Raw genomic sequence first — 27,717 nt, forward strand, 5'->3', positions numbered from 1 at the left:
TCTGAGTCTTGTTCTTCTCTTCATTATTTTCTCCAGCCCTACGATTTCCAAGACACTAGCCTCATGAATGTGTTGCTACAGCTTACAGGCCATTGGTCTCTCTCTCTCTCTCTCCGTATGTACAGGTTCTATTACCATTTCTTTTATACTACTGGTTCTGAGCTTCTGACGCCCTGACGGAGCATTAGCAGTTAGTTTGAATGTAAAATGATCACTGAAAACAGATGAATAGGAAATAAGGCACTGGACAGTGAAGACATGTATGGTTGAGTCTCCCTTTTCTGAGACGTTGAGGATGAGCTTCCAAGGAGGCAAACTTGTCTGGATAGAGTCTATCTGCATGATGGACAATTCTTACTGTTTATGCCAATTTTCACTTTTACCTTAATACATAAAACCTTTATATTTGTGTCATCATATTTTCCTCTTTTCTTCCCTTTAATTTGAATCTTGTATAGAAAATCCCTCTTCTCGCTGCAAAACTTAGCAACTATGGCTTTTTAGCGGGGTAAACTTTCATTTACCCTTTTAACGCTTTATTTGGGTTTTAATTATACCTTGCATGTTAGAGATTTATGATCTTATCAAAATGTAATCTTGTTATGAATTTAGTTTTATTTTGTTGGGTTGTTGTTGGATCAATGTGGTATTTGATCATACATCAATTTTGATATGTTGTTTTGGTTCTCTGTTTGTGGTTTTGATGTATGTCAGTACTATGTTGTTACCGTGTTTTGTTATTTGCTTAGTATTAATCTTATATATGTGGCAGGTGTGTGCAGTCATCATGGGGTTACTTCATCAATTATATGGGTTTCTTCGTTAATGTTATACGGTTGTGCTACAGGGGTTACTCGGTCAAAATTTTAGGGGTTAATTTGTTCTTTTACAAACGTCCAAATGGTATGACCAACCGTATAGAAAACACGTTGTCTTGTTATGGTTTCATATGTATTGGTATTTGATAGAGGTTAATTTTATTTATTTTTTATTTTTTTATTATTATTATTATTATTTTATCATTGCTGATTTTAAAAATATATATATGATAATAATAATAATAAATCATCTTACATAAAATCTTTCAAAAAAATAAATCATCTTACATAAAAAATAAAATTGCAAAAGAACACATTAACACTTCCATATTTTATTCACTTATTTGAATGGGTAAAAACAAGTTAATATTGAAAAAAAAAAAAAATTGTAGATGTTGCAGTATTCTATTAACAGCTTCCTTAAGCTCTTTGCTTGGATAATACCTTCTTTCAAGGCAAGACATGATTTAATCATCAGTATGTAATAAATCTCTGCCGAATTCTTCATAAGCCAGGCATTTTTTATGGTTACACCATTAGAGTTCAACTCCTATTCTTAATCCAAATAACAATACTTGCATTGATATTCATACATATATAATTCCTCATCATCTTGATCGATTTTACTAGTACATAAAGTTAGCTACTCATTACTCGTAAAATTCTTATACCTTTACTTATGATTTTGTTTTTTGTTACCTAAAACATACTCTGTATTAATTTCCACTTTACATAAATATATTATTTATTATTTGCTCCAATTCCTTTTAGATTATAACCAGTTTTGATTGGTGTAAATGCACAGAATTATATTGGTAAGATAATTTTTGTATCAAAATTATAATTTTTTTGTTAACATAATTTAAGGAGCAACTTACTGTCAATCTGTCATGATCCAAAATTTACTACCTGTGTATATGCTTGAAAAGTGCATGAGCTACAAACTTTAAACTTTAACAAAATAGAGGTATCATGTATACATGCAATATTGGCCAAAGATGTATACATAATGTTTTACATGAGTCAAAAAATAGCGACAGAGGGAGTATTAATCATACACGTCGATACAATACCTTGCTTATAGATCACATTCATTACAATAGCCAGAGTCCACAGATTGTAATGGACTGATGGTATTACTACTTTTACTGATTTTGTTGGCAAGCAACAGATCATCTGCATCCTGAGGCTCAACGCGGGAGATTTCCGTACAAAGTTGAGCCTCAGGATGCAGATTATCCATTTCTAACCATACTAATTTGCTGTGCAGAAGAAAACTGTGGAGGAAGCATGCACGCCGAAACAAATTCTAACTCTTAAGCCATGGTACTGTGATATTTGTTGCTGGAAAGGAGATCTGTTGTTATATATAGTAGAGCAGTTTGTGCGAAGATTCATATTAAAGGTGCTTTCATAGCATAATTCCAAGACAAGGTGCTCTTTCTGTCACTTATCAATGTCGACGTAGTTTGCCCAAACCAATGATAGGATTATAGATTATGGAAGAAGTAACATATGCACACAAACTGTAGATGCTGACTAATCTCAAGAGCTAGATTAGGATATTCTTTAGCATTTCTTCGACGATGCTAATTTTTCATGTCTTGTGTGTAAGTGTGACAACAAAGCCTTAAGATGTAGATGAGTAACGAAAGCTAATGCCTTCATCTTTAAGCAGAACCAATATAACTCGAGGAATCTAACCACTAAGCTTCTCCCTAACGGTGCTGAAGTTTCCCAATCGAAGAACAGTGAAACTAATTAAAGATTGCAATCGATTACACTGGCATTTTCTTTGGAATTTACATGGTCTCCATCAGTGATCACTGTCATATATTCTATTCCTTTACAGATAAGCTAGGCTTTGTTTAGAGTAATAAGAGATACAATACTTTTGTCTTGTTAGTTGTTAGCACCTGCACCAGAAATTACTGAAGCAGCTCCCTTTTACTACAGCATTTTGTTCCTTTTTCTTGTAGAGAACATTCAGAGGTATAGATAATGATTGATAAGAATGGGATTCTTTCTTGCAGATGAGCTCTTGCATCAAAGCTTTAAGCAACACGGTGTGATATTTTAAGTACCCTGTGACAAATCAGAAGAAAACATGTTTTTGACAGTATTCTTGTGTCCATTTTCCTAATTTATCTGTATTCCTGTGAGTAGGAAATAAAACAAAGTTGCACAAGATTTATACTTCTTGTTTTTAATGTCGGAAAAGGATTGATGCTTATATTGCTATGAGTGGTAGAAAAAATGATTCAGACCAAAGCACCTAAATGTACTGACGGCGCTTGGTAGCTCCAGTACTACACTCTTGACATCCCAATTGGCTCAGTTCAAGACCATGATCTTGTACACCTATATAATTAGCTAGTTGTTCTGGTTTTGATGATCGTTAGGTGGAAAATACAAACATCAACTAACCCTAGGAGGCTCCTTCAAATTGCCTCTAATGAGATGAATATGGACCTTAAGCCTTCTTAGTGAGCAGCTTAGTAGTTAGGAAAAGTTTCATCCTCTTTATGTTGTAATTTCTCACATATAAGGATTTCGAGTGTGATGTATGAGAATTTAGCTGCAATTAGTTTTAAATACCTGCAGAATTGTTTATTTAGAAAATACATAAACTAACACATTCGCAGAAAACTGTTACACAAGCAGTTCTTATTTATATCAATTTCGGTCACGTAACACTCAGGAGCATAGCCATACTGCTAACCCATACAAGAGCTCATAGGGAAGCACCAAACGCAATTTTAACTGATCAAGTGATCAGTACACCAGCAAGACAGTAACTATTACTTGTATTTGAGACGAATGATCAAAATAGTGGAGAAAATATATCAGTTTAAGAAATAAATGGTTTCTGCTCTTCTCATATCATTCCACCTGAAAATTCTGTCACACTTAAAGATGAAAGTACGGCTATTTTATGCAAATTTTTAATCCCTCCTTTGCATATATGTAACATGCTGAACACATCTGAATCTACAAGTTCTACCTTACACCGCTAAAAGACATCAGATGATCAGACTACCAATGCAGCAAAAGCTCTAAAAATGTTAAGACTTCAGGCATCAAGCACATGTAGCATTATAGCATTTTGAGCATGCATGCGATTCTCAGCTTGAGGGAAAACAATTGAGTTGGGAGCCTCAATGACCCCATCAGTAACTTCTACTCCTCTCTCAGCTGGCAAACAGTGCATGAAGTAAGCCTTTGGTCCAGCTAATTTCATAAGAGCCTCATCCACCTAGTGGAAATAACAAAAGCATTATGTAAATTTTATTGTCCTTTTACCACATTACAAGATTGAATCGAATTAACCGAACAAGAACAGAGCAATGCCAAAAGCAAGTAGCAAGGCAAGATGTGTAAAGCAATGCAATATAACATAATCAACCAAGAAATAAAAAAGATAGATAACAATATATCATCTACATTCACCTGAAATCCTTGGAAAACTTTTCTACGATGTTCGGCTTCTTCCTTCTGTCCCATGCTTGCCCAAACATCTGAGTAAACTACGTCTGCTCCAATAACAGCTTCTTTGGGATCATTTGTTATTTCGATTTTGCTGATGCCAGCCTGTTGAGCCTTTTGCACCGTCTTCTGATCAGGTTCAAATCCCTTTGGGCAGGCACAGACAAAATGGAAAGGGATAATTTCTGCCAATAGCAACCAAGAATGCACAATATTGTTCCCATCTCCAACATAAACGACCTGGTCAAACACAGTAATTATCCACAACTCAGCTAATCAGAATATATGCAGAAAATATTGCTGCGAGATATGAAATATAAGGCTAGTGTATAACACAGATATAACATCCTGCCTTGGTAGGCCCCATCTAGAAATGTGAGAAGGTAGATATAGCACTCTTGATGCCACAAACAGAAGTGTCACCTTTGTTCCTTCTATGCTACCAATGTGTTCAATCATAGTCAGAGCATCGGCCATTATTTGACACGGGTGGTTGTAATCTGTCAAGCCATTGACCACAGGTACAGTTGCATACTTAGCTAGGTCAATGATATCCTGTGACCAAAAAAAAAATCATTACTTCAATCACATAGCAGCTTTAATGCAAGTCTAGATGGAAAGAGCAATCAAACAGAAAAAGGGAGGGAAGACAACTCTTTTTTCTGATAAGTTCAACTTAAATTGTTTCAATATGCTGTATGTGGACACTCTACGTTTCTTTTTCTCATAACAACACTTGAAAGAGTTAAATTATATATATGTTATGAGAAATGCAAACCTCTGTCACTAATAGAGTTATTTTACACTGGGGCTTGTACTGGTAATAGTGCTTATTTGTTTATTTTGGATTAGCCAAAGACTAAACTACTAGAAGAGCAAACCTAACTCTTCTAAACTTAACCTTCGAAGAAATATAATAGATCTAGCTTTTAGACCAAACAAACACAACCACTGACATAAAACTAGATCAACTCTCTTTCTAGGAACATAGAGTTAACATACAAAGATAGGTTGGTCAATTGTCGCAGAAGAACAATACTCTCCAATGATAGCAAAATATGAATCAAACCTTTCTTACAAGATTAAAACCATTGACACAGCTTATTTGAACAAGTAGCTGTTGTAATAGTTTTCTTTCCATGCTAATATCTTTACAGCATTATTAATTGCCTGAAAATATTTTAGATTATTAAATGTATTCACCTAGCACACAGAACATCAGGTAAAAGGTACGAAAGGAGATTTCGCTAATTTTAGCAACCTTGATGAGACCATAACGGAAACTCACCAGCGTACCTGATGTGCAAAAACACGGGCCATAATGATGTCGTTATAGCGAGAGAGTACACGAGCAACATCTCGAGTTTCTTCTCGCTTTCCCATTTGAATGTCATCTGGTCCCAAGTATATTGCATGACCTCCCAACAAGAAAAAACCTGTCTCAAACGATACTCTTGTTCTCATGGATGGCTTTGCAAATATCATAGCCATACTCTTCCCTTTGAATGGCTGATATGACCTATCACCTGATTTAAGTAAAGCCTTAACCTCGATTGCGCGGTCTAAGATCTTCAAAATTGTAGCCTTGTCATAATCAGTTATGTGCAGAAAATCCTTTTTGGCTGTTTTCACTGAAACGAAAAATAATGATTAAGGTATGGCTCTAAAGCAGTTGGTGTCAAACCCACAGAATTCAGAATGAAGTAGACAACCAATCAAATACAGTAACAAAAGTAACTTGTAGGAGATGGACAATCAATAGAAAATCATAAATTTGACAACCCAAACGAGCGCAATAATATATTTGAAACATATTACAGATGTGCATACAATTTGTATATATTCAATAAAACAACTTGACTTGCATCAAGAAATAACAGCTTTTGAGTCAACTAAAGACTTACCAAGCCACAAGAAAGCGGATAAGTTTTTGAGATGAAAGAAGTTCAACATCAATAGTTAGAAATGTTATCCAAGTACAAACACAAAACAGGGTACAAATGCCGGAAAGGAAAAGAAAGGAAGAAAAAACATAATTGATTTGGATCATAAATTATAGATAAACAAGACAAAAACTCAATGCAAATTTTTAAAGGACAAAGAGACCATTAAGCTCAACTACATAACAGGTACTCCGATACAGTTTAGTAATACTAACCAGCATTTCTAATTGCATTTAACATTATCCTAGTTATCAATTAATTTTAGCAATATAACTCAGCAATCATCACTGACAATTTCACTTAACAAAAAAACAGTCAAAAACTTATTAATGTAGTTGAGTAAATCCTCATATTAGCTCAAAGACCCAACAACAAAATGATTTCCACTTATAATCAATACTTCCTCAGTATGGAAATAGTTCCGCATTTATAACTATCATGTTTGTCAACACTCAACACACAACTTTCTACATTGATATATTTAACATTACATTACTATGAAGTTTACAAAATAAACATTGAACATTGATATATTTAACATTACATTACTATGAAATTTACAAAATAAACATTGAGAAAAAACTAAAACTCTATAATATAATAAGATTTATTATTTAATTCATTAGTGAAATGAAGGTTCAAAGTTAATACAAAGTATATGATTAATTAATACAAAAAGTCACAATGATGCAACTATTTCAAAATGGAGGTAGTATATTACAATTTCTTCAACCAAGATAAAAGGACACAAAATGTGGATGACAAATCGCTTAGTTGATCAAAATCTTAGCCGCATACCCGATATCCAAAACCAAACAACGATTAAATCCCGTCTACATCACTACCCTTTACGACTCCCAAAACAGGGCAAAAAACTAAAGAACCCCACAAATGTGCTTCACCAAAAAGACAGACAAAAAAGGGGTTTCAATCCCATTTCACAAATTACAAAATAATCACAGAAAAAGCACAAAAATATCACCTTGAGCATCAACAGATGCAGGAGAGGCAGCAAGAGAAGAAGTCTGGCAACTGATTTTCCGGCGACTAATCGTAGACGACGAGGCGAAGGTGGCGGAGAAACGGCGAAGAGGGTTGCCGGAGAAAGAGGAAGTTTTGGAGGAGAGAGAAGAAGAGTCGAAGCAGAGTGAAGAAGAGTGAGAAGAAATCGCTGCCATTTCTGGAATTTGTGTTTTGCTGTGAAAAACCCAGAAATGAGAGGAGAGAGAAAGAAAGAGAAAATGAGAGAGTGATTCTCTGTTATAGTGATTGATGACGAATTCTACAAAGTACGGAGTAGTTTTTGCTTATACTACCTCCAGCTAGAGCTGTCAAAAACTGACTCAACTCGAGAACTCGACTTGAATCGATAATGATCTGAATCCAACCTGTACCCGGAAAATGGGGTGAAACTAGTGATCTGTAACCCGACCTGAACCTGACCATATGTTAACCGACAACCGATGTGATCCAATACTTTTTGACCAAAACTCAAACCTGCTCCCGATCTAAGAGTAACCGTCAACTAATTTAATCCGACCCAACAACAATCTATACCCGAACTAGTACCCGACCCAATTAGAACCTGTACCCGAGTCATGGAAGGTTTAATAAATTTTATATGTCTTTTGTTCAACTTATATACTGGTACAAATTTGTAAACCCACAATCCGATTCAGCTTGTACTCTATTACTCATATATAGGTTTAATAAGATCTTGATAAAGTTGATCAAATTATGGAAGGCATAATTATATAGGTTTAGCTTGAACACATCAATATTTATTGGAATTGAACTTCAACCAGAACCCAACTCAACACTAACTCGAACCCGAATGTACCATCTATTAATCCACTCAAACCTGACTCACACACAACCCGAACCTAAAATTGAATCCGATCAGAATTTAGCTCGAATTGAACCCGACATATATCTAAAAAGGTGAACGATCCAGAATAAACTCAACTGAAATTGACCCAACCCAAACTTAAACCTGATATGAGGCTAGATTAACCCGACATAACCAGATCCTAATTTAACCCAAGACATGATTTGACCTAACCCAAATCAGACTTGAATACCCGAAACGACAACTCTACTATAATACACGAAATCGGAGCGATTTAAGAGGTGTCGGGAGCTGGTGTTGGAATTTCACGAAATACTACGGTATGAATCCCAAGATCATATAATATTGTGTGGACCCATATATGACCATTATCCGGCGACGTAAAGGCCCCGTGTAAGCTTATAGCCAATACAAGAGACATGTACGAAAACGGGTAAAATGACCATTTAAAGGCAAGTTGGATGGTTCCACCCACCCAATTAAACTCTCGAAGGGTATTAGGGACCATGGTAACATCTCGGCAATTTTATTTCCGGGCGGAAAAGGTCAAAAAGTTACAAAATAGAAGGCTATATAATCCACAGTTTTTAAGGAATTTTTAAGGTTTCAGGGTGGCGAAAAGTGTAAAAACCCTAAAACTGTCAAAAAACTGACTCGACCCGAGACCCAACCTTAACCGACAATGATATGAACCCAGCCTGTACTCGAACAATGGGGTGGATTATAACCTTCAATTTTGCCACTTTTCGCCACCGGGCCCTAAAACCTCAAAAAAAAAACCTTAAAAACCGTGGATTAGAACCTTCAATTTTGTAATTTTTTGACCTATTTTCACCTAGAAATAAAAATTGACGAGATGTTTACCACTCTGAATCCCGTATCTCCGGGACACAAGATGGTCCCTAATAACCTCCAAGAGTCCAATTGGGTCGGTGGAATCATCCAATATGCCGTTAAACGGTCATTTTATCCATTCACAACTTGAAATGATTTCATATACTCAAGCCTACCACGGACGTTTATGACAACAAATATTGATCATATGTGGTTTCAAACAAAATTCTAAGACCTCGAGATGTATCCCTTAGGGTCTCAAGCCTTTTCGCCACCGGGCCCCAAAACCTCAAAATATTCTTAAAAAGCGTGGATTATAGCCTTCAATTTTGTAATTTTTTTACCTTTATTCGCCCGAAAATAAAATTTGATGAGATGTTTACCATGGTCCCTAATACCTTCCAAGAGTCCAATTGGGTCGATTGAACCATCCAATATTCCCTTAAACGGTCATTTTATCTGTTCGTAACTTAAAATGATTTCGTAAACTCAGGCCTACCACGGACGTTTATGAAAACATATAATGATCATATATGGTTTCAAACATCATTATATGACCCTGAGATGTATCCCTTAGGGTTTCAATGCTTTGCGCAAACGGGCCACGAAACCTCAAAATTCCTTAAAAACGTGGATTATAGCCTTCAATTTTGTAATTTTTTGACCCTTTTTCACCCGGAAATAAAAATTGCTAAGATTTTTACCATGGTCCCTAGCTAATACCCTCCAAGAGTCTAATTGGGTCGGTAGAACCATCCAATATGCCCTTAAACGTTCATTTTATCCGTTCACAACTTGAAGTGATTTCGTAAACTCAAGCGGCCTACCAAGACCGTTTATGACAACATATAATGATTATATGTGGTTTCAAAAAGAACTATATGACCTCGAGATGTATCCCTTAGGGTCTCAAGGCTTTTCGCCACCGGGCCCAAAACCTCAAAATTTCCTTAAAAAGCGTGGATTATAGCCTTCAATTTTGTAATTTTTTTGATCTTTTTTCGCACGAAAATAAAAATTGCCGAGATTTTTACTATGGTCCCTAATACCCTCCAAGAGTCCAATTGGGTCGCTGAAACCATCCAATATGCCCTTAAACGATCATTTTATCCGTTCACAACTTGAAGTGATTTCGTATACTCAAGCCTACCACGAACGTTTATGACAACATATAATGATCATATGTGGTTTCAAACAGAATTATATGACCTCGAGATGTATCCCTTAGGGTCTCAAGGTGTTTCGCCACCAGGCCCCGAAACCTCAAAATTTCATCAAAAAGCGTGGATTACAGCCTTCGATTTTGTAATTTTTTGACTTTTTTTCGCCCGGAAATAAAAATTGCCGAGATGTTTACCATGGTCTCTAATAGCCTCTGGGAGTCCAATTGGGTCGGCAGAACCATCCATATTTTTTGAAATGGTCATTTTACCCGTTTGCAACTTGCACCGATTTCGTAAATGCAAGCCTACCACGGACGTTTATGACAACATGCAATGATCATATATGGTTCGAAAGATATTATATGACCCCAAGATGTATCCCTTAGGGTCTCAAGGCTTTTCACTATCGGGGCCCAAAACCTCAAAATTTCCTCTAAAAGCTTGAATTATAGCCTTCAATTTGTAATTTTTTGACATTTTTTCGCCCAAAATTAAAAATTGCCGAGATGTTTACTATAGTCTCTAGTAACCTCCAGGTGTCCAATTGGGTCGGTGGAACCATCCAATATGCCCTTAAACAGTCATTTTACCCGTTCATAACTTGCGTTGATTTCATAAACTCAAGCCTACCACATACGTTTATGACAACATATAATAATTATATATGGTTTCAAATGGCATTATATGACCCCGAGATATATTCCCTAGGGTCTCAACACATTTTGCCACCAGGCCCCGAAATCTCAAAATTTCCTCAAAAAGTGTGGATTATAGCTAGAGTTGTCAAAAACTAACAAGACCTTAACGAACAATGATTTCAACTTAGCCTGTACTCGAACAATGGGGTAAAACTAGTGACTTGTAACATGACCTGATCTTAACAGGAAACCCATTTGATCCAATACTTTATGACCTACACCCGAACCTGCCCCGACCTGATAGTAACCGTCAACCGATTTAATCCGACCCGAAAACAATTCGAACCTGAAGTAGTACCCAACCCAATTAAAACATGAACCCGAGTTATGAAAGGTTTAATAAAATTTTATATACCTTTTATTCAGCTTATATACTGGTATAATTCTGTAAACCTTCAATCCGATTTAATAAAACCTTTTGTTCAGCTTATATAACTTTTGTTCTCTATCACTCGTATATAGGTTTAATAAAATCTTGATGATGCTTGATCAAATAATTATGGAAGGCGTAATTATATAGTTCAACTTGGCCACATCGATATTTATAAGAATTGAATTTGAACCAGAACCCGACTCAACACTAACTCGAACCCGAATGTACCATCTTGTTAACCTATCCAAACCCAACTCAACACAACTCGAACCTGAAATTAAACCCAATTTGATTTTAACTCGAATTGAACCCGATCTGTATCCGAAAAGGTGAACGACCTGTTATAACTTGAACTGAAATTGACCCGACCTAAACTGAAGCTTGATTGACCCGACATGATCTGATTCTGATTTAACCCGAGACCTAATTTGACCCAACTTGAATACCCGAACTTGAATTGAATGCGTGAAATTTCAATTGATTCTATTTTTTTTTTAACGGTAGTTTCTCTTGTTTAATCGTAAATGATAACTAAAAAAAGGTGTACGTATTTGGGTCGGAATTTATGGTATTATCTTCTACTGTTGTAGAGTGAGAATTGTCCCTCCATTCCTCCCTCTTCCATCACTCCCTGCCTTTAATAACACTCAAATTTCAAAAGTTAGGGTTTGTTCTCATTGACTGATCGAACTCAGCTGAACTGAACTGAACTGAACTAAATATTTTATAAGAGAACGAAATTAGGAGCTGAACTAAATTGAACTGAAAATAAAGTATGAGAACAGACCCTTATTTTATACTTTTTAAAAGGTAGAAAAAAAAAAGGAAAAAAAATTTATACCGGTAAAAACAAAAGGAAATAAATTGAAAAGAAGAAAACAAAAGTAAATAAATGAGGGTATTTATGTAAATAGACATTTTAAGAGATGTAGTTAGCATATCACTATATTCAGGTTAAGTATTATTGCATAGCTGTTATTTACATGGCAAGTAAATAGCATCTATAAGACAAAAGAGTAATGAATTTTTTTTTTTTTCTATTGTTAATAAATTGAAAAAAAAGCCTGAAACTCAATAGTCAATACGTTGTACTCTTTTTATCCTAAAAAAACCTAAATTCTAAAATTGGGGTAAGTAATAGGTCGAGTTTAAATTCGGGTCGGGTCAACAACATATCGGGTTGAATTTGGGTCGGGTCAATAACAAGTCGGGTTAATTTCGTGTCGGGTTTGTAATAGGTCGGGTTTGAATTCGAGTCGGGTTAGGAACGGGTCGGGTTGACCTCGGGTCGATTTAGTAACAGGTCCAGTTGAATTCGGGTTTTGACGGGTTAAATCGGGTTTTGGTCATTCTCGGGTTCGAGTCGGGTTCGGTTCAGGTCAATAATTTACGGGTTACATTCGGGTCGGGTCCTCTCTAGGTCAGTTCATGGTCGGGTTCGGGTCAAAAATACTCGGGTTAACTCGGGTCTAGGGTTGGTTTTAGGTCGGGTTCGGGTCACTATTATTTTCGGGTTCAGACGGGTTAGGGTTAGGGTCGGTATTTCAGGTCGGGTCAGCTTTTGACAGCTCTAGCTATAATGACTATTAATAGTACTACTAAAATATCTTAAGGTCTATTGTGATTGACTGAACTGAACTTATTGGAGCTGAACTGACTGAAATGAACATTTTATGAGAGAAGGAAATTAAGATAAGAACTGAACTGAACTGAAATGAAATGAACATTTTATGAGAGAAGGAAATTAAGATAAGAACTGAACTGAACTGAACTTATTGGAGCTTAACTGAAAATAAGCTGAAGAGAACAGACCCTTATATTCTAGTAGTATAAAATACATGTATAGTAATACATTAAACATACCACTATACGTATTATAAAACATTAAATATACCACTGTAGCAATAAAAAAAAGCATAAAAATTAAGTGAATTTACCAATGAACTATCCTATATGCATCATAAACAAATAGCAGTTATGCGCCTAGTTGCACTCCTATATTCATAAGCATTAAGTTAAACTTAAAAAAAATGCCACACATGTGATTCACATGAATAAATAGGGGCATTTAGGTAAATAGACATTTTAAGGAACATAGTTGATTGACATAACACTATTCATAAGCGTTGATTTTTTATGTTGTCGATCTCGAACATTTAAAGTAGGATTCGTTTACAAAGTAGTTTTTGGGTTATAAATTTACTAGTAGTAATTAGTAAACTTCCTCTATGTTTTTAGTTGACACATTTCAATTAACACACTTGTCATCACATGTTTATAACCATTAACTAGTGTGTACCCCGGGCGATGCCCCGAGTTTTACTTTAAATATTAACAAATATTATTTGACCTATAAAATATAAAGTATATAATTAAAATAAGAGTGAACAAAAATAACTATGAATCTAAATAAGTGCTCTCAAATTGATGTTTGATACAAAGTATTTAGTATATTTTAATTGAATATGAAACATGATTAAACGATAGCAAAGATGGTTAGAACATTAGTTTAATTCTTATTGGTCTTGTGTTCAAACCTTGTAATAAGCATTTTTATTGATGTGGCATATAATACATGTGAAAGGTGATGTGGTATATATCTAATACATGTGAAAGGTGCCACGTGGCACATACTCCGTTTTAGGAACGCTTTTTAATATATAAGTATAGATATAGATTGGTCTTGTGTTCAAACCTTGTAATAAGCATTTTTATTGATGTGGCATATAATACATGTGAAAGGTGATGCGGTATATATCTAATACATGTGAAAGGTGCCACGTGGCACATACTCCGTTTTAGGAACGCTTTTTAATATATAAGTATAGATATCTCTAATTATTGTAAAATTATAAGTGGATATTAATAAAATATACACCGAAACAATTCAACTATGGGCCTGTTCATATTTACTGAATTAAGCTGAACTGAACTGAACTGATTGGAGCTGAATTGAACTGAACTGATTGGAACTGAACTGAACTGAATTGAGCTGAAATGAATATTTTATGTGAGAGGGAAATTAAGAGCTGAACTGAACTGAACTGAACTGATTGGAACTGAACTGAACTGAACTGATTGGAGCTGAACTGAACTGAACTGAACTGAAAATAAGTAAATATGAACAGGCCCTATGTTTTATCTTATTTATAAATCACAAAAGCAAGTCAAAGTGTAATATGTGAATAGTGTAAAAGTCAAATGGTATTAACTAAAAAAAAAAAAGATGAAATATAAGGATAATCATGTAGTGAACTTGTTGTAATAGTATCTCTTTTGATTTTAGGATGTTATAGTTAATTGTTGTTCTCTTTCCTTGAATTTGAACTACTCCCAACTAAGAAATAAAAGTTTCTTACATAGATTTTACTAATGGGGGTTTCGAGATAGGATATAGCTCTTGTAAGTAAGAACTACAGTACAACTGACTAAGCTTTAAAGGACATTCAATTGATACATATTGCATGTAAATGTAAATTTACAGAAGTAAAAAGCTACCTCACTTATTTAGACGCTTTAGGCTTTTTTCCTATGATATAGTCCATAAGGGCACAAGGAGACTATTAATAGTTGTGTAAATTTACTTTCAAAAATAAAAACCAACCTTGTTATTAGAGTGGTTTTGCTCGAATTTGGCTCCTGAATCCTAACAACCTAATCAATAACAAGTCCAGACAAGGACCCTAATGACCAATGGTTTAAGAACACGAGTATAATATCTTCCAAACTCGTGCTTCAATTGGATGAAATATGAAATCAAAGATCAATTTATTAGCTGATACAGCAATAGAAGTCAAGTTCCTGAACTAACATGCAATAATGAGCCTAAATTCATCACCCACTACAAAAGATTATTCATTCTACCATTTTCGGACAGTTTTCCAGACTTCTCAGCTGGGAATTCTGCATCAACATATGAAACTCTACGATCTAGCAAAATTCACTGTTATAATCTAAGGATTTAAAGGTCTAAGGATATACATAAACTTTACAATGTGGTCTCCTCTGCACTGCTAAACTGGTATTTCAGCTGATAAATTTGAAATAGATGTAATAAAAAGGAGCGCTGAGTTGCTCATGTCTACCAACATGCTTACTTCCAGGTAAATTTTGCCTTGATGATTTATGACTCAGCTACCATTCTCCGCAATTTAGCCAAAACGTTTGATGCAGCTGAGTTCCTCGCTTCATGAGGATTTGTATGCATTGTTCCTTCAGATGAACACTCAAAATCAACCCCCTTCACAGTAACAGTAGACAGGAAGCCACCTACACAAGAGAAGGCAAGAATTCAGCAGGAGAATAAAAAACACATACATTCAAATTCCAGTTCGTTGAAGATTCTTACTCTCCACCGGCTCATACCCCCCCCCCCAACCCCAAAACCCCCACCCCCCCCCCCCCCCCAACCCCAAAACCCCCACCCCCCACACACACACACACACAAAAAAAAAAAAAAAAAAAAAAAAAAAGAATTCCCTAATCCTCGTGAATTTTACACCTTCCTTTCATTCCTTTGCATTCGATGTTTTTCATACTGTACAAATATTTCTAATCCTTTTTTTCATCATGTTTGAATACACACAACTAAAACCATGACTGCAATTTTCAAGTAATAGCTTATTGACAGTCTAATGAGCTATATATTATTCGTTCCATATTTCGTGGAAAGTGAGCACAACAGCTAACTAAATTAAAGCATACAGGAAATTAAATCAATGGAGGTACATTTTTTTTTTTTTGAGGGAAAAATCAATGGAGGTACATGGAAATGAAACTGAACTTCAATTGCTTCAATATATAGATGATTATTCTGGACTTCCTCAACACCATTTTGAGATGCTAAGTATATAGACACCAAATACTCCAGTGTGTTCGTTATATTTGAAGCCTAAAAACATAGCTCCTAAGGCAAATATACCTATTCTGTATTTTGAGATTATGAATTTATGACTGATGTTCAAGTTCATTGTCAATATTGTCAATAAATTAGTGAAGTGACCACCAAGCCAGAAGGGTATCACATCTTACAAAAAAAAAAATCAAGTTTAGATAATACACATATAAAGCCATACGGAATTTGCGACAACAACAGCAGTATACAGCACAAATTTCAATATGAGAAGCAACATATCTTGTTGTATAGCATGAACAAACCTTCGGATCCTGATAAGCTGTAAGTAGGTAACATCCAATAGTTTGTATTACATATACGATCCAACTCCTGCTTTGTGAAAAGATAATACAAGTAAAAAAATTGATAAAGGTTCAATAATTCAGATAAGAGGATAACAAAATCAAAGAAAGATCCAGTATGTAATAATATCCATTACAATTAGAATTATTCTTTCACTAAAACTAATTATTGCCAAAACATAATTCTAGGTTTGTTAAGGTGATTAATTGTTTTACAGGTTACACATTACCTGCTTCCAGTAGAGGGGAACGTATTTATGATAATGATATGACCTCGAGTAGTTGAATGGGATTTCCCTTTTTACTGAAGCATATGTTGCAAAAAGTTTGGTATACAATTGTCAATTGGAACAAGCAGTAAATAGTGAATTAACACAATAATTTGTAAATGGGAGTTTGATTGATCCTTTTGATGCGGAAAGAAAGTGTTTTAGATGGCGCTCCTACATGGTAACCTATTGTTCGAGGCTTACTAAGACAGAGTATTATGCCTACAGGGTCTATGACTATTTTAATTAAGGAGGTCAATGAAAGTCAACAGGATCGACTAGGGAAAGTGGATTAGACTTTGACAGGTACATTGCCAAAACTTTCAAGACCATCGTCCCAAGTTTATGCTACAAGGATTGTCGTTTTAAGAAAAATATATTGCTTCCTGTCCTCTACTCGTACTCTTTTGTTCATGTTCTACTTTAAATAACTTTATAGCTAAAAAGATTACTAATATCTCTGAGGAAAAGCACAGAAACCACGAGATGAGAGGCATCATGATAGATTTTTAAGAGTGAAAACTTACTTGACTGGGACTTAGTGCAGAGACGTCGGCCTCAGAAAGTCTTTTCCTTCTTGCTACTGGAGGCAAGTCTTGGTCTTCAAGATGCAGAGCTTTTTTGTCCCCAGCTGCCCCAGAAGATCTCATACATATCTCGTTACAACCCTCCAAAATGGAGTCTAATTTCACAGCTAAATCATCTTCACTACCTGCTGAAGCATTAAGAAGAAAGTGAATCAAATAGAAATTGAAAGGGCCTTACCCAATTGATTTTCTGTTTCAAATTTTCTACTACCTTTGTTTCATATTATGTGCAACAAATAAGCTTGCAAAAATTTGTTTGTGAGTGTTGAATGGAAAGAAAGATAGAGATGCATGTGATGAGGAGAGAGGTAGAGAGGATAGACAACAGAAAACATTTGTTGCACATAATAATGTGTAGCAACCATTTTTAGTAATTGTTGCACATAATATGAAATTGAGTTCGTACTCAAAATCAAGAGCAAGAAAATGCAACTATGGGGGATCAGCATCTTACAAAAATCTTAATACAAGCAGGATCACCAACCAAAGTAATATACAAGGAAATGAAGTCGGCAGTTAACGATTTGTCATGGACCAAAAATGTACTAGTTCAACAAGATGCGGACATCTAAGATGTACAATTCATTACACTAAGCAAAAGCCCAATTAATAAAAAAAGATGCAAAAGTAAATCTTTTTAGGTACTCTAAAAGAAATCAACAAGGGAAAGTCCCTGTGCCCCCGAGTCAGAAAATTGTTGCAAGTTCTAAGATTTGTGAATTCTTTTCTTTTATATCTTCAATCATATACATATAGTATTTAATCTGATAATCAATGTTTTGTACCATTGAATCATTCAACTAGAGGTTGCATAAAATTTTGTTGGTTACAGAAAATAGTAAGCCCTATGGAAATTGTTCAAAATTGTAACAAATGCCTCTCGAGTAATAACACTACTTAAACACTAATGATGTCTACGGATATGAGATCAGTATAATGCAATGCGCAAATTAAAATTTGATGAAAGAGACTATAGCTATTTGAATGGAAATTTAACAAGTCTACTGTAATTGTAACTGGGTATGTTTGAAACTACATGCATTTATCAACAAAAAGATAGAATCATACCATTTAAAATTGCTTGGATGCTTCTATCACACAAAGCCATCTCATCTTCATTATTGCGAATCTGCAGGGACTACAACATAGAGACAGACATTAAAACACTAAATCGGTAGTGCAACAAGATAGCTTCTTGCAGTATTTTAATAAATTGTAGCGGATAGTCATCAAATTATCAGAACAATAAAGACAATGAGAATTAATTTAACCAAAAGTCTCAGGCTGATGGTTAGCGAAATTAATCTTGTAGTTACTGACTGTAACTATTTCCTTAAAGGTTAGCTTTAGATATATACATATTTCCAATAGTCTATGCAAGGGGAGAAAGAAAAGACGAGAGATAACAGACCAATTAAAGAAAAAGAAACGTATGCTACAGGAAGTGTAATGTCCTTATCAGAACTTATAGGCCATTATTTTCCTAACACTTGTATTTTGCAGGGGGAAATACCAAGGCCTTAGTCTCTCACAGCAGGCATAAAAGTGAATGACAAGCTTTCTTTATTGCACAACTTTACTTTGACATGGAGCTGGATGCTTGCAGCAATACAAACAGAGGGGTCATGGTTTGGCTATATTTATGTAAGCTTAGAGCACTATTAATACTTAGTCTAAATTCAAGCCTTTAAACTTTAAAGGTATACATTAAAACTGTATGAAAAAGAAGTATCTGTATAGCAATCTCATAACCTATTTATTTACCAAGTTTATATTGTTTTTTAGAAGAAGCTCAAGCAGAGTGAAACATTTTTACATCAGGATGATCAGTTCTTTGAAATTATACATCCCTTCTTCTGAATCCGCCTGTTAGGTTTAATTATCAAATTGGCTTCCAATGCAATATTGGACTCATCAAGAGTGTGCCAGCATATCTTTCACACAGGACTTGGATTTCAGTAAGCAACTACGATTCTATTGTTCACAACAATAAAACATATACAATCATGCACCTAATATATGGAAAGGGAAAAAAAACAAAACACATAGCTTGAATCAGAATTTAGACTTTCAGATCAGGAAGCACAAATGTAAGATGGGTCCATGATTCACAAAGTTCTCAACACAAGTGAGTTTTGAACCTTAGATTGCAGCCACAGTAAACACATCAAGATTCAAGACCATCGAATAACTTGGTGAACCAAGAAGGAAGTCGATCAAATTTTATTATCCCCACACATTTTGTGAAGCAAGCTCAGGCACTGGGGTCTAAGTTTCATCACACAATTATTAATCTCACAAAAGTTACACAGTGTGGACATACCAATTGCTCTCTCTTCCTTAATAGGACATTTAGTGCAGTATGTGATAGCAATTTCTCCTTTGAAGCAATAGTGAGCTGTAATTTGCGGAGATGCTTTAAGTCAGTGTCTAAGGGAACAAGGGCATGGTCGTCTTTTTCATCTTGATCTGACATTACAGTATCAGCAACCCTATTATCAGATACATCCTTTTCAACATCACATTCATGGGAAGATGTAACAGGAAAATCTGCCTGCAAAGTCCATATAAGATTGTTAGACAGTAGATGAAACAAAAAGGTTCAAAGAAAATACAGATTAAGCAGCTACCTATATCACATAATACATGCCATGGATTTTCTATAAAAAGGACCTACCTTTATTTTACAGTCTTACATGAAGTTAAAAATAGCAAGCATGAGGTGAGTAAATTATGGCCAGGATTGGCCACCAATTTTGACATGTCCCAACTACTGTGCCCAGCATAAGAGAAAAGTGTTTCTCAGACCCCAAGTCAGAGATATTTCTCATTAGCAGTTAATCATATATTATAAATGAGCTCAAAGTACACCAGTACTGATTAGAAAACTAAAGATGTACTTGCCAAAACAGATTCACAAAAAACATCAAACTGAAAATGGGATTTAGAAGCAATTTCTATGGACTTTACCACAACAATAGCACCTGCAACCAATGCAGTTTGATCAGTCTCTTGAGCTAAAATGTCCTTCTTATGGGATAAAGGAGTAGCTGCGCTCTGCTCTTGTACCAGCCTAGGAAAATCTGTAGAAGCATCGATCATCTTGCTACCTGATATCTTATTGGAATTGTTGTTCTTTTGCGATTTATTTCTTTTCCTATACACAACAGGTTCAGCAGGTACCCATTTTCGGCGAGAACTATTGTTTTTTACCACTTCTGCTACTTTAGGGTGTCGGGGTTCTTCTGGCTGACAGTTATCGACATTTGGAACAGTTCCCTCTTCCAAGTGATTGCTATTTCCATTTCTAACCTCTTGCAATTCAGGAATGCTCAAGAGTGGTTTCTCCTGTAAGACAGTACAATTTTGTTCAGAGGTGAACAGGAATGGTTCCTTATTTACTTGAAGGATGGTGCCATTTTTTGCAGAATTGCTCAGGAGTGTTTCCAGCATTGAAGGAGAGCCAGAGCGATTTTCAATTTCATTTGCTGCAATATGGTTTGAAAGGTTTGATAGTTGTTCCGGCCTTATGTGAACACTTTTGCAATTTATATCATCCTTTGGCACTTCAACATGTCGTGAAGAATTTTGGGGAATGTGTGAAGGATTTGATAGTTGTTCCGGCCTTGTGGGTAAACTTTTGCAACTTCCATCATCCTTTGCTGCTTCAACATGTTGTGAAGATTTTTGGGGCGTGTGTGAAGGATTTGATGGTTGTTCCGGCCTCATGCGAAAACTTTTGCAATTTGCATCATCCTTTGCCGCTTCGACATGTTGTGAAAAATTTTGGGGCATATGTGAAGGATTGGATAGTTGTTCCAGACTTATGTTGCAAGTTCCATCATCCTTAGCCACTTCAACATGTTCTGATGAATTTTGGGACATTACCCTACTACCATGCAAAGGAATTTCTTTTACAAACATATATATAATTATAACAAATATTAAGTATGATGTACGATGAGACAACGATAAACTGAATATTCCTACCCCATCAAAAAAACGACTCACACAAACCAACATTCAGTTTGCTAAATGTGAGTTTTTCCCATATTTGATAAAAATTATAAACGAAAAGGGAAAGAAATAAAGGTAAACAAACAAAAATTTCTCCTCACCTATATCTATGTCAGTGATTGCCTCATTTATGAGTGTAAAAATGATGTACGTGAGTGTGTCACCTATATAAAAATAGAGTCGGGAGTCCTACAGTCTCCATCCCAGACTCCCAAAAAACTCAAGGCATCTAACACCCTCAATTGTTTTAAGAGATTACTTGATCTTAAGCACTCGATATCAAAAAATACTAGGTTCCGAAGGGAGTCAACAAAGCCATTACCCTCCAAAAGAGATATTTTAGCACTACACAAAATCATTAAGTAAATCAATTATTTGTTTAGCCAAAAAAAAATAAAAATAAAAATAAAATAAATAAATAAATAAATAAAAATATTTGAAATTAAAGTTTAAAAATAGGGAGCAAACTAACATTACAAGGAAAAGCTACACAAACAATTACCACCTAAACATTAATGTTTCCTCCACCTGTCCATTTGAGCATATTTCCCCAGGCCCACATTTTATACATCAGAAAACATATACTGCTTAAAACCGCCAAAAAAGGACTTTCTGGATAATCATTCATAATGTCATCACAATTCACAAATGCTGACTTAAGGAATTGATAAGCATACCTTGTGAGGCAATCTGACACTTTATCGGCAAATGGCAACAAGTGAAAATATTCGACAACAGGTGTAAATATCCAACTGATGGAATCTTTTCTTACCAATGGACCTTGCAAGCTGCATCAAAAACAAAATCACTGCTCAAAAGTGGAAGTAGTATATTAGGGTAACTTTATTCCCTATCATAGCATCTTGAAGAAATTATCTATACCGACCCTTAAATTCTCTTACTGCACTAAGTTAAATATTAGCTTGCAGTTTCAGAGCCCGGGGGATTTGTTGACACTAGCACCCCAAAATATGTAAACTAGAATAGTAGTTCCCAAACAAATTAACAGGCACTAGAACTTCATCTTATAAAAGATGTGATTCTTTATTTAAGGTGTTTTCAGGATATAGTGATATACATGTCATAACATATATAATGATTGCTTCAAGCCCTAAAGAGGAATCCCAAAGAGGGACAACCAATAAAACTAAATATGTTTCAACTTTCAAGTCCACTCTTATCACCCAAGGAGAGGAACAAATACCAGTCAATTCTTTGCACTTTACCCACAATGAAATTGAATAAAATGCTGGGATTGAGTATCACAATAGGTGAATGGTCAGTTAACCCTTCCACATCAGAAATAAGTCACACAAAGAGCATAAATTCTGCTAGAATCTTCAAGATTCCAAGATTATGACACTCATATCCCATTCTGACAACTTCTTAAGAGTCAAAAAAATGCCCGGCACAAAAAGGAGGAAGACAACATCAGTCTTTAAATCTGGACTCCTATTGATTGGTATGAGTCACATGACCAATTTCAATAGGCTCAAGCTTAATCTTTTGAAAATGTATGAAATCAGGACAAACACTAATGGTGTCTTCAATAAAACCTCTCTTCTACGAGTTCTACCAGTCTCCAAGAACCTAATATTACAAATGAGGAACTTTAGTAGACATAATAGTTATTCCTCCCTACCTAGGCTTTCCCTATATTCAACTTCATACATCCATCATTGAAGCTCTCTGAATTCTTCTTCCTAGGTAACCCAGAGAAACACAAAGATCATCATCTATTGTTAAACATCTTGCCAATGATATATTGATACATAGTAAGGAAATTGAATTGTCTTCTACCATTCGACTAAATGATTTATCCCATATGTGAGCTATGCGAACTGAGACCACAATCTGTACAATTTCCAAATTTGCTCACATATTAAATCCCATATTGCATTACCTTTTCCCCACAGAAATATATAGATAACCAGAAAAAGAAATGTTAAGAAATAGGACCAAACCTGTCCATGACATCATTTATTGGAACCAGATTCGCGTGCTGATTGGTTTGCGTGCATTGCATTATAAATAAGCGAACAGCTGTCTTTGGTTTGCTTGTAGAATATACCAAGTGGGTCTCCAAGATTTTAAGATCACACTGATTAATACCTGTTCCTCGTGCAAAAGAATGACAACATAACTAAATAAGAATTTAAAAGATAATACAGAAAAAGATGCACTCCTAGGTTGGCCCATGTAGTAACAAGAAAAGGCTGGAAATCTATTAGAAAGCTGGTATAGTATATTTAAGGTGAATATAAATGAAACCACTAATCATGAAGGAAAAACCTACCCCCTGATATATACACTTGACTAAACCAGCATGTATCCTTCAAAAGGTCCAGAATTTCAAAAGGAAGTATATATGATAAAGCGATATACTTTTTAAAGCAAGATAGAGTTGCTAACACAGGAATCAAACAAACAAACCCAACACCAAGAAAAAAATATATCATACAAACTTCTTAAATGAAAAGCCATGCAAACATAATAGCGTACCACATGTTTCTTTGACAGCTAAGTAGGCAAGCTGCTGAAGACCAATAACATCAGCAGTTTGATTCTCTTTCGAAGCCTTTTTAATGACTCGTTTCTTTTTATTTACAGCTTCTGATCCTTGACTAGGACCATTAACCTCTTTTTCGATTGTTGACCATACTCCCTGTGTGATGGAACCATGGAACAAATAGCAGTTTTCTTTTCTGTAATCAATTAAGAAAACAGCAACTTTGGCAACAGGCCAACCTTCAATGATCGGGTAGTTGCTAGATGCATCTAAACTTTTGGAAATGTCACAAGCATTCATGATCGCTTTCTCGGTCAATGAAAGATGTTCATCTATATGTTCCAGCTCAGCATCTGTCCTTTGCATGAGCTTAAAGTAAAATTGCAGACATGGTTTCAGAGCCATAGCCAGCTTGCAGAAAGACTGAAAATCCAAAAATTTGAGATCTGGATGTTGTATTCTGTGGTGGTAATTGTACAGCACTACTACTGCATGCACCTATGTCAGCATTAAATATGGCAATTAGCAAAAAACAGAAACCATATAAAATTCAGTACTGATACTAATACATGTACTCATATGTCGATCTTAGACTATTCATATAAAGTATCTAACTAGACAATCTATTTTAAGCTGCATAATGACAGCCTTCTTTCCCAACTACCAAAAAAGGGAATAGACTGAGAGGGAGGGGTTTTCTTCTCTTATTATTCTGTGTGTATGGGTGTGCATACACACTCTGAAGTACTCTAACTTCACTCCTGGCGTCTGATCACTTAAAGTCAAGAAACAGAAAGTAGTATCATTTAAGCAACCAAATTATCCGCACGGAAATCTTAAATACAGTAACAACCATAATGCTAATCTTCAAAAATACTATGTCAACTCATCCATGAGGACAAAGTAAATTACTGTAGTCAACCAAATGAGAATTATTATAGATACTAAAAGTCTGATTATCTAAGATGTTGGCTTTCAAATTAATGTACAGAATCATTGGTACAGAGAAAGAAATTTGTTCCACAAGATATACAAGCCAAAAACATCTAAGTAATAATTATCCATCATGAATTAATTTAATCACTTAAACAACCATTTGTGAACTTTGTTAAATTGCAGAATGCAATAGAATGTACATGAGAATTATAAAAACAAATTTCTTTTTTTTTTTTTTTTCATTTTGTAATAAATAAGGCCCAAACTATACTTAAAATTAATAATTTCATCTGAAAAACTCATCCAATACTTTTGGCATTATTGCAGCCACAATATTAAGAATGTTAAGTATCAATTTTTGTAGTTCAGAATTAACAAGCTCAACACTTTAAAGAGAGCGTGAGTGCAAGAAAATTAATGCAGACTTGATACTGAACCAAAAGTTTCCCGTTTTCTTCCAGATTTTTGGCGATTTAAAGAGTTAAACATAATATTCCTTTGAATGTTGGCTTGGAATAAACAATTTAAGTCAACCATTAAAGTCCTACCTTAATTGAAACAACCATAAATGAAGCTCCTAGTAGCACAAGCTTTATTTCATTTATTTTTTTTCCTCTTACAACAAAACATACGAATTTATCAAATCTTGGCAAGTTAACAAGTAGGGGGCTTCATCCATTTGCTACAATAGAATTAAGAAGGGCCTGAAGTGATTGAACATAAATCAATTTAAGAGCCAGATTATGGTTTTGTCTTATCCTATTATCATGTGACTATGCCTTGCAGGAGAGCTATAATCGCAATCTATAAAGATTACTACTTAACTACAAAAAATTGTAGTAATCAGGAAGGCCCCATCACATCCCAACTTTTGAATTATATAATGAAAAGAATTATATGCAAGCCTGATTAATAGTCAATATAGGTTATCATGTTATAAGCCTCCATCCTAATCAATAACATTATTCAGATTTTTCAATACTTCTTATAGTATAGGATATCATTCATTTAGACGGAATCTCTTTAATCAAAACTTCTACAGAGTATAATTCACGAGTGATGATCTTCAACTTCTTTTTACCAATCCTTTGATTTACTTAAAAAATGTACTTGTAGCAAAATCAAACCACAGATTCTTTAAAGACAAACAGACATTACTCAGAGCATAAACACTACGAGATCTACCTACGCCATGATTCAAATCCTTCTAATGAAGGACAGGATATTAGGTTGTCATACGGCATTACATGTAAAAGACTCAAATTAACAACTACAAAGAAGAATATTCATATGGATCCTAAAAAACAATTGACTAGCTACTACACCACCTTCATGAGTAAACAACAAGAAAAAATTGCTTATTTTAAAAAAGAAGAATTTTCTCTTCATCATGTCCACTCAATAACAGACCCTTAATAACCAAGAGATTATTATTGCTCTAATGCTGATTCCAAGGACAATCAAAACCCTTTACCAGCATTAAAAGAAACCACATCCAAAATAACAAACCAAAATTCCAAAACAATAAAACACCAGACAAACAGCCCAAGAAGAAGTACTAAATAAACAAAATTAGCCAATAAAGGATGATCAACCTGTTTAGCAACCAAAACTTCCTGAGAGAGAGTTATAGTCTCTCTTGAAGTTGTTCTTGCAGGAAGCAATGGATCAACCAGGAAATCCAGCAAAGCCAGAACAGCACCCTCAGTGGGACCCATTTCCTCTGAAGATGAATGCATTCCAAGCATCAAACCTACACACTACAATGCAGGAACAACAAACATCAAAATTCACCCAAAATAATCCATAAAACTAGGATTATAGCATCAAGTTAGTAAATGGGGACACATTAAAATAAGCAAAATTAGGCAAAAAAATTATGGGTCTCTTACATTGGTAGCAAATAATAAAAAAATTCAACCCCAATGCCCAAGTCAAAAACTTTTGGAGAAAAGGAGAATTGGGAAATGCAATTCTCTAGATTTTCAGCAAATCATTTGAAAAAATAAACATAAAAATAATTCTGGTATAGCAAAACAAAGCAAACCAAATGCCCAAATCAAAGAATTCAACAAAAGATTAAAAAAAATAACAAAAAAAAAATTAATATAAATATAGAATTGGGTGATGCAATTTTCTGGTTTTTCAGCAAGCCATTATGAAGGACACATCAAAATATGCAAAATTAGGCAAACATGATTACTGGGTCTTACCTGTAGAAGCAAAACAAAACAACCCAATTCTATCAAAATAAAAAATAAAACAAAATGAAATATAATAAAAAATAAAAACAAACCAAAATCCAATTCTATCAAAGAATTCTGAAAGAAACAGATAATTGAGCAATGAAATCTTCTACCCTTAAGCAAAACATTTTAAAGAACACATTTTTAAAATAAAATTAAAAAGAAGACACCAAAATAGGCAAATATAATTCTGGGTCTTACATAAAACAGCAAAACACAACCCAAATGCCCAAATCAAAGAATTTGTAAACAATTTAGAGAATTGGGCACTGAAATCTTCAATTTTTACAGCAAAAGAATGAATTTTTACAGTCTTAAAGTAGCAAAATTGCTTGAAATTTACCCCCAAAGATCAGTCTACTAGTAACAGCAATGAATAGGAGTGGTTGAGTGAAGTGGGGTAACAGAAGAAGAAGAGAAACTGAAAGAGACAAGTGAGGAGTGCTTGGGAATTCGTACCAACAAAAAAAATTAGAGTAAATTTGGTAGGCAGAATTTTGGGAGTGTGAAAAAAAAGTGATGGGACAATTTTATTTGTAAGATGTAAGAAGCTTTAGAAGAAGAGCGCGAAGTTTACACTTGTCATTGTCCTAAAAACATGAATTACTTAAATTAATTATTATTGAAATGGGGAGTCATGGAAAGAGGAAAGTATCCATCTTGCATCTTATCCAATCCCCTATGTGAGCTATCTAGTGATTGTTCTGGGCGATATCTGAGTTACGGTATCTTATTATATGAAAATTGATTAGTGATGTCTTTTGGGGATATGGTATCTTATTATATTATATGC

The 27,717-nt window shown here is 34.8% G+C and overlaps 2 protein-coding genes across 5 annotated transcripts; both read right to left on the reverse strand.

Annotated features, from left to right (window-relative positions):
- Positions 1-3,664: 3,664 nt before the first annotated feature.
- LOC145608222 (ornithine transcarbamylase, chloroplastic-like) lies at positions 3,665-7,501 on the reverse strand. The gene is made up of 5 exons (XM_081663836.1): positions 7,230-7,501; positions 5,601-5,935; positions 4,728-4,859; positions 4,269-4,544; positions 3,665-4,074 (listed from the first exon to the last, which is right to left on the reverse strand). Exons 1-5 carry the CDS (start codon positions 7,423-7,425, stop codon positions 3,892-3,894), a joined length of 1,122 nt encoding a protein of 373 aa, XP_081519962.1. The 5' UTR covers positions 7,426-7,501; the 3' UTR covers positions 3,665-3,891.
- A 7,410-nt stretch (positions 7,502-14,911) lies between these two features.
- LOC145608427 (uncharacterized) lies at positions 14,912-27,570 on the reverse strand. Of its 4 annotated transcripts, none has more exons than XM_081664043.1 (11): positions 27,268-27,570; positions 26,274-26,438; positions 23,736-24,240; positions 23,198-23,345; positions 21,911-22,021; positions 20,187-21,105; positions 19,540-19,770; positions 18,285-18,354; positions 17,157-17,344; positions 16,322-16,388; positions 14,912-15,433 (listed from the first exon to the last, which is right to left on the reverse strand). In XM_081664043.1, the coding sequence occupies exons 2-11, from the start codon at positions 26,424-26,426 to the stop codon at positions 15,288-15,290; spliced, it is 2,538 nt and encodes an 845-aa protein (XP_081520169.1). In that variant the 5' UTR covers positions 26,427-26,438; positions 27,268-27,570; the 3' UTR covers positions 14,912-15,287. The 4 variants fall into 4 exon arrangements, with proteins under 4 accessions (XP_081520169.1, XP_081520168.1, XP_081520166.1 ...); XM_081664042.1 differs by having other exon boundaries at positions 17,157-17,341; positions 20,187-21,108; XM_081664040.1 differs by having other exon boundaries at positions 20,187-21,108.
- Positions 27,571-27,717: the final 147 nt, after the last annotated feature.

This window comes from Chenopodium album, chromosome 23, assembly GCF_948465745.1.
Source record: "Chenopodium album chromosome 23, dcCheAlbu1.1, whole genome shotgun sequence".
In the NCBI taxonomy this organism is placed as follows: domain Eukaryota; kingdom Viridiplantae; phylum Streptophyta; class Magnoliopsida; order Caryophyllales; family Amaranthaceae; genus Chenopodium; species Chenopodium album.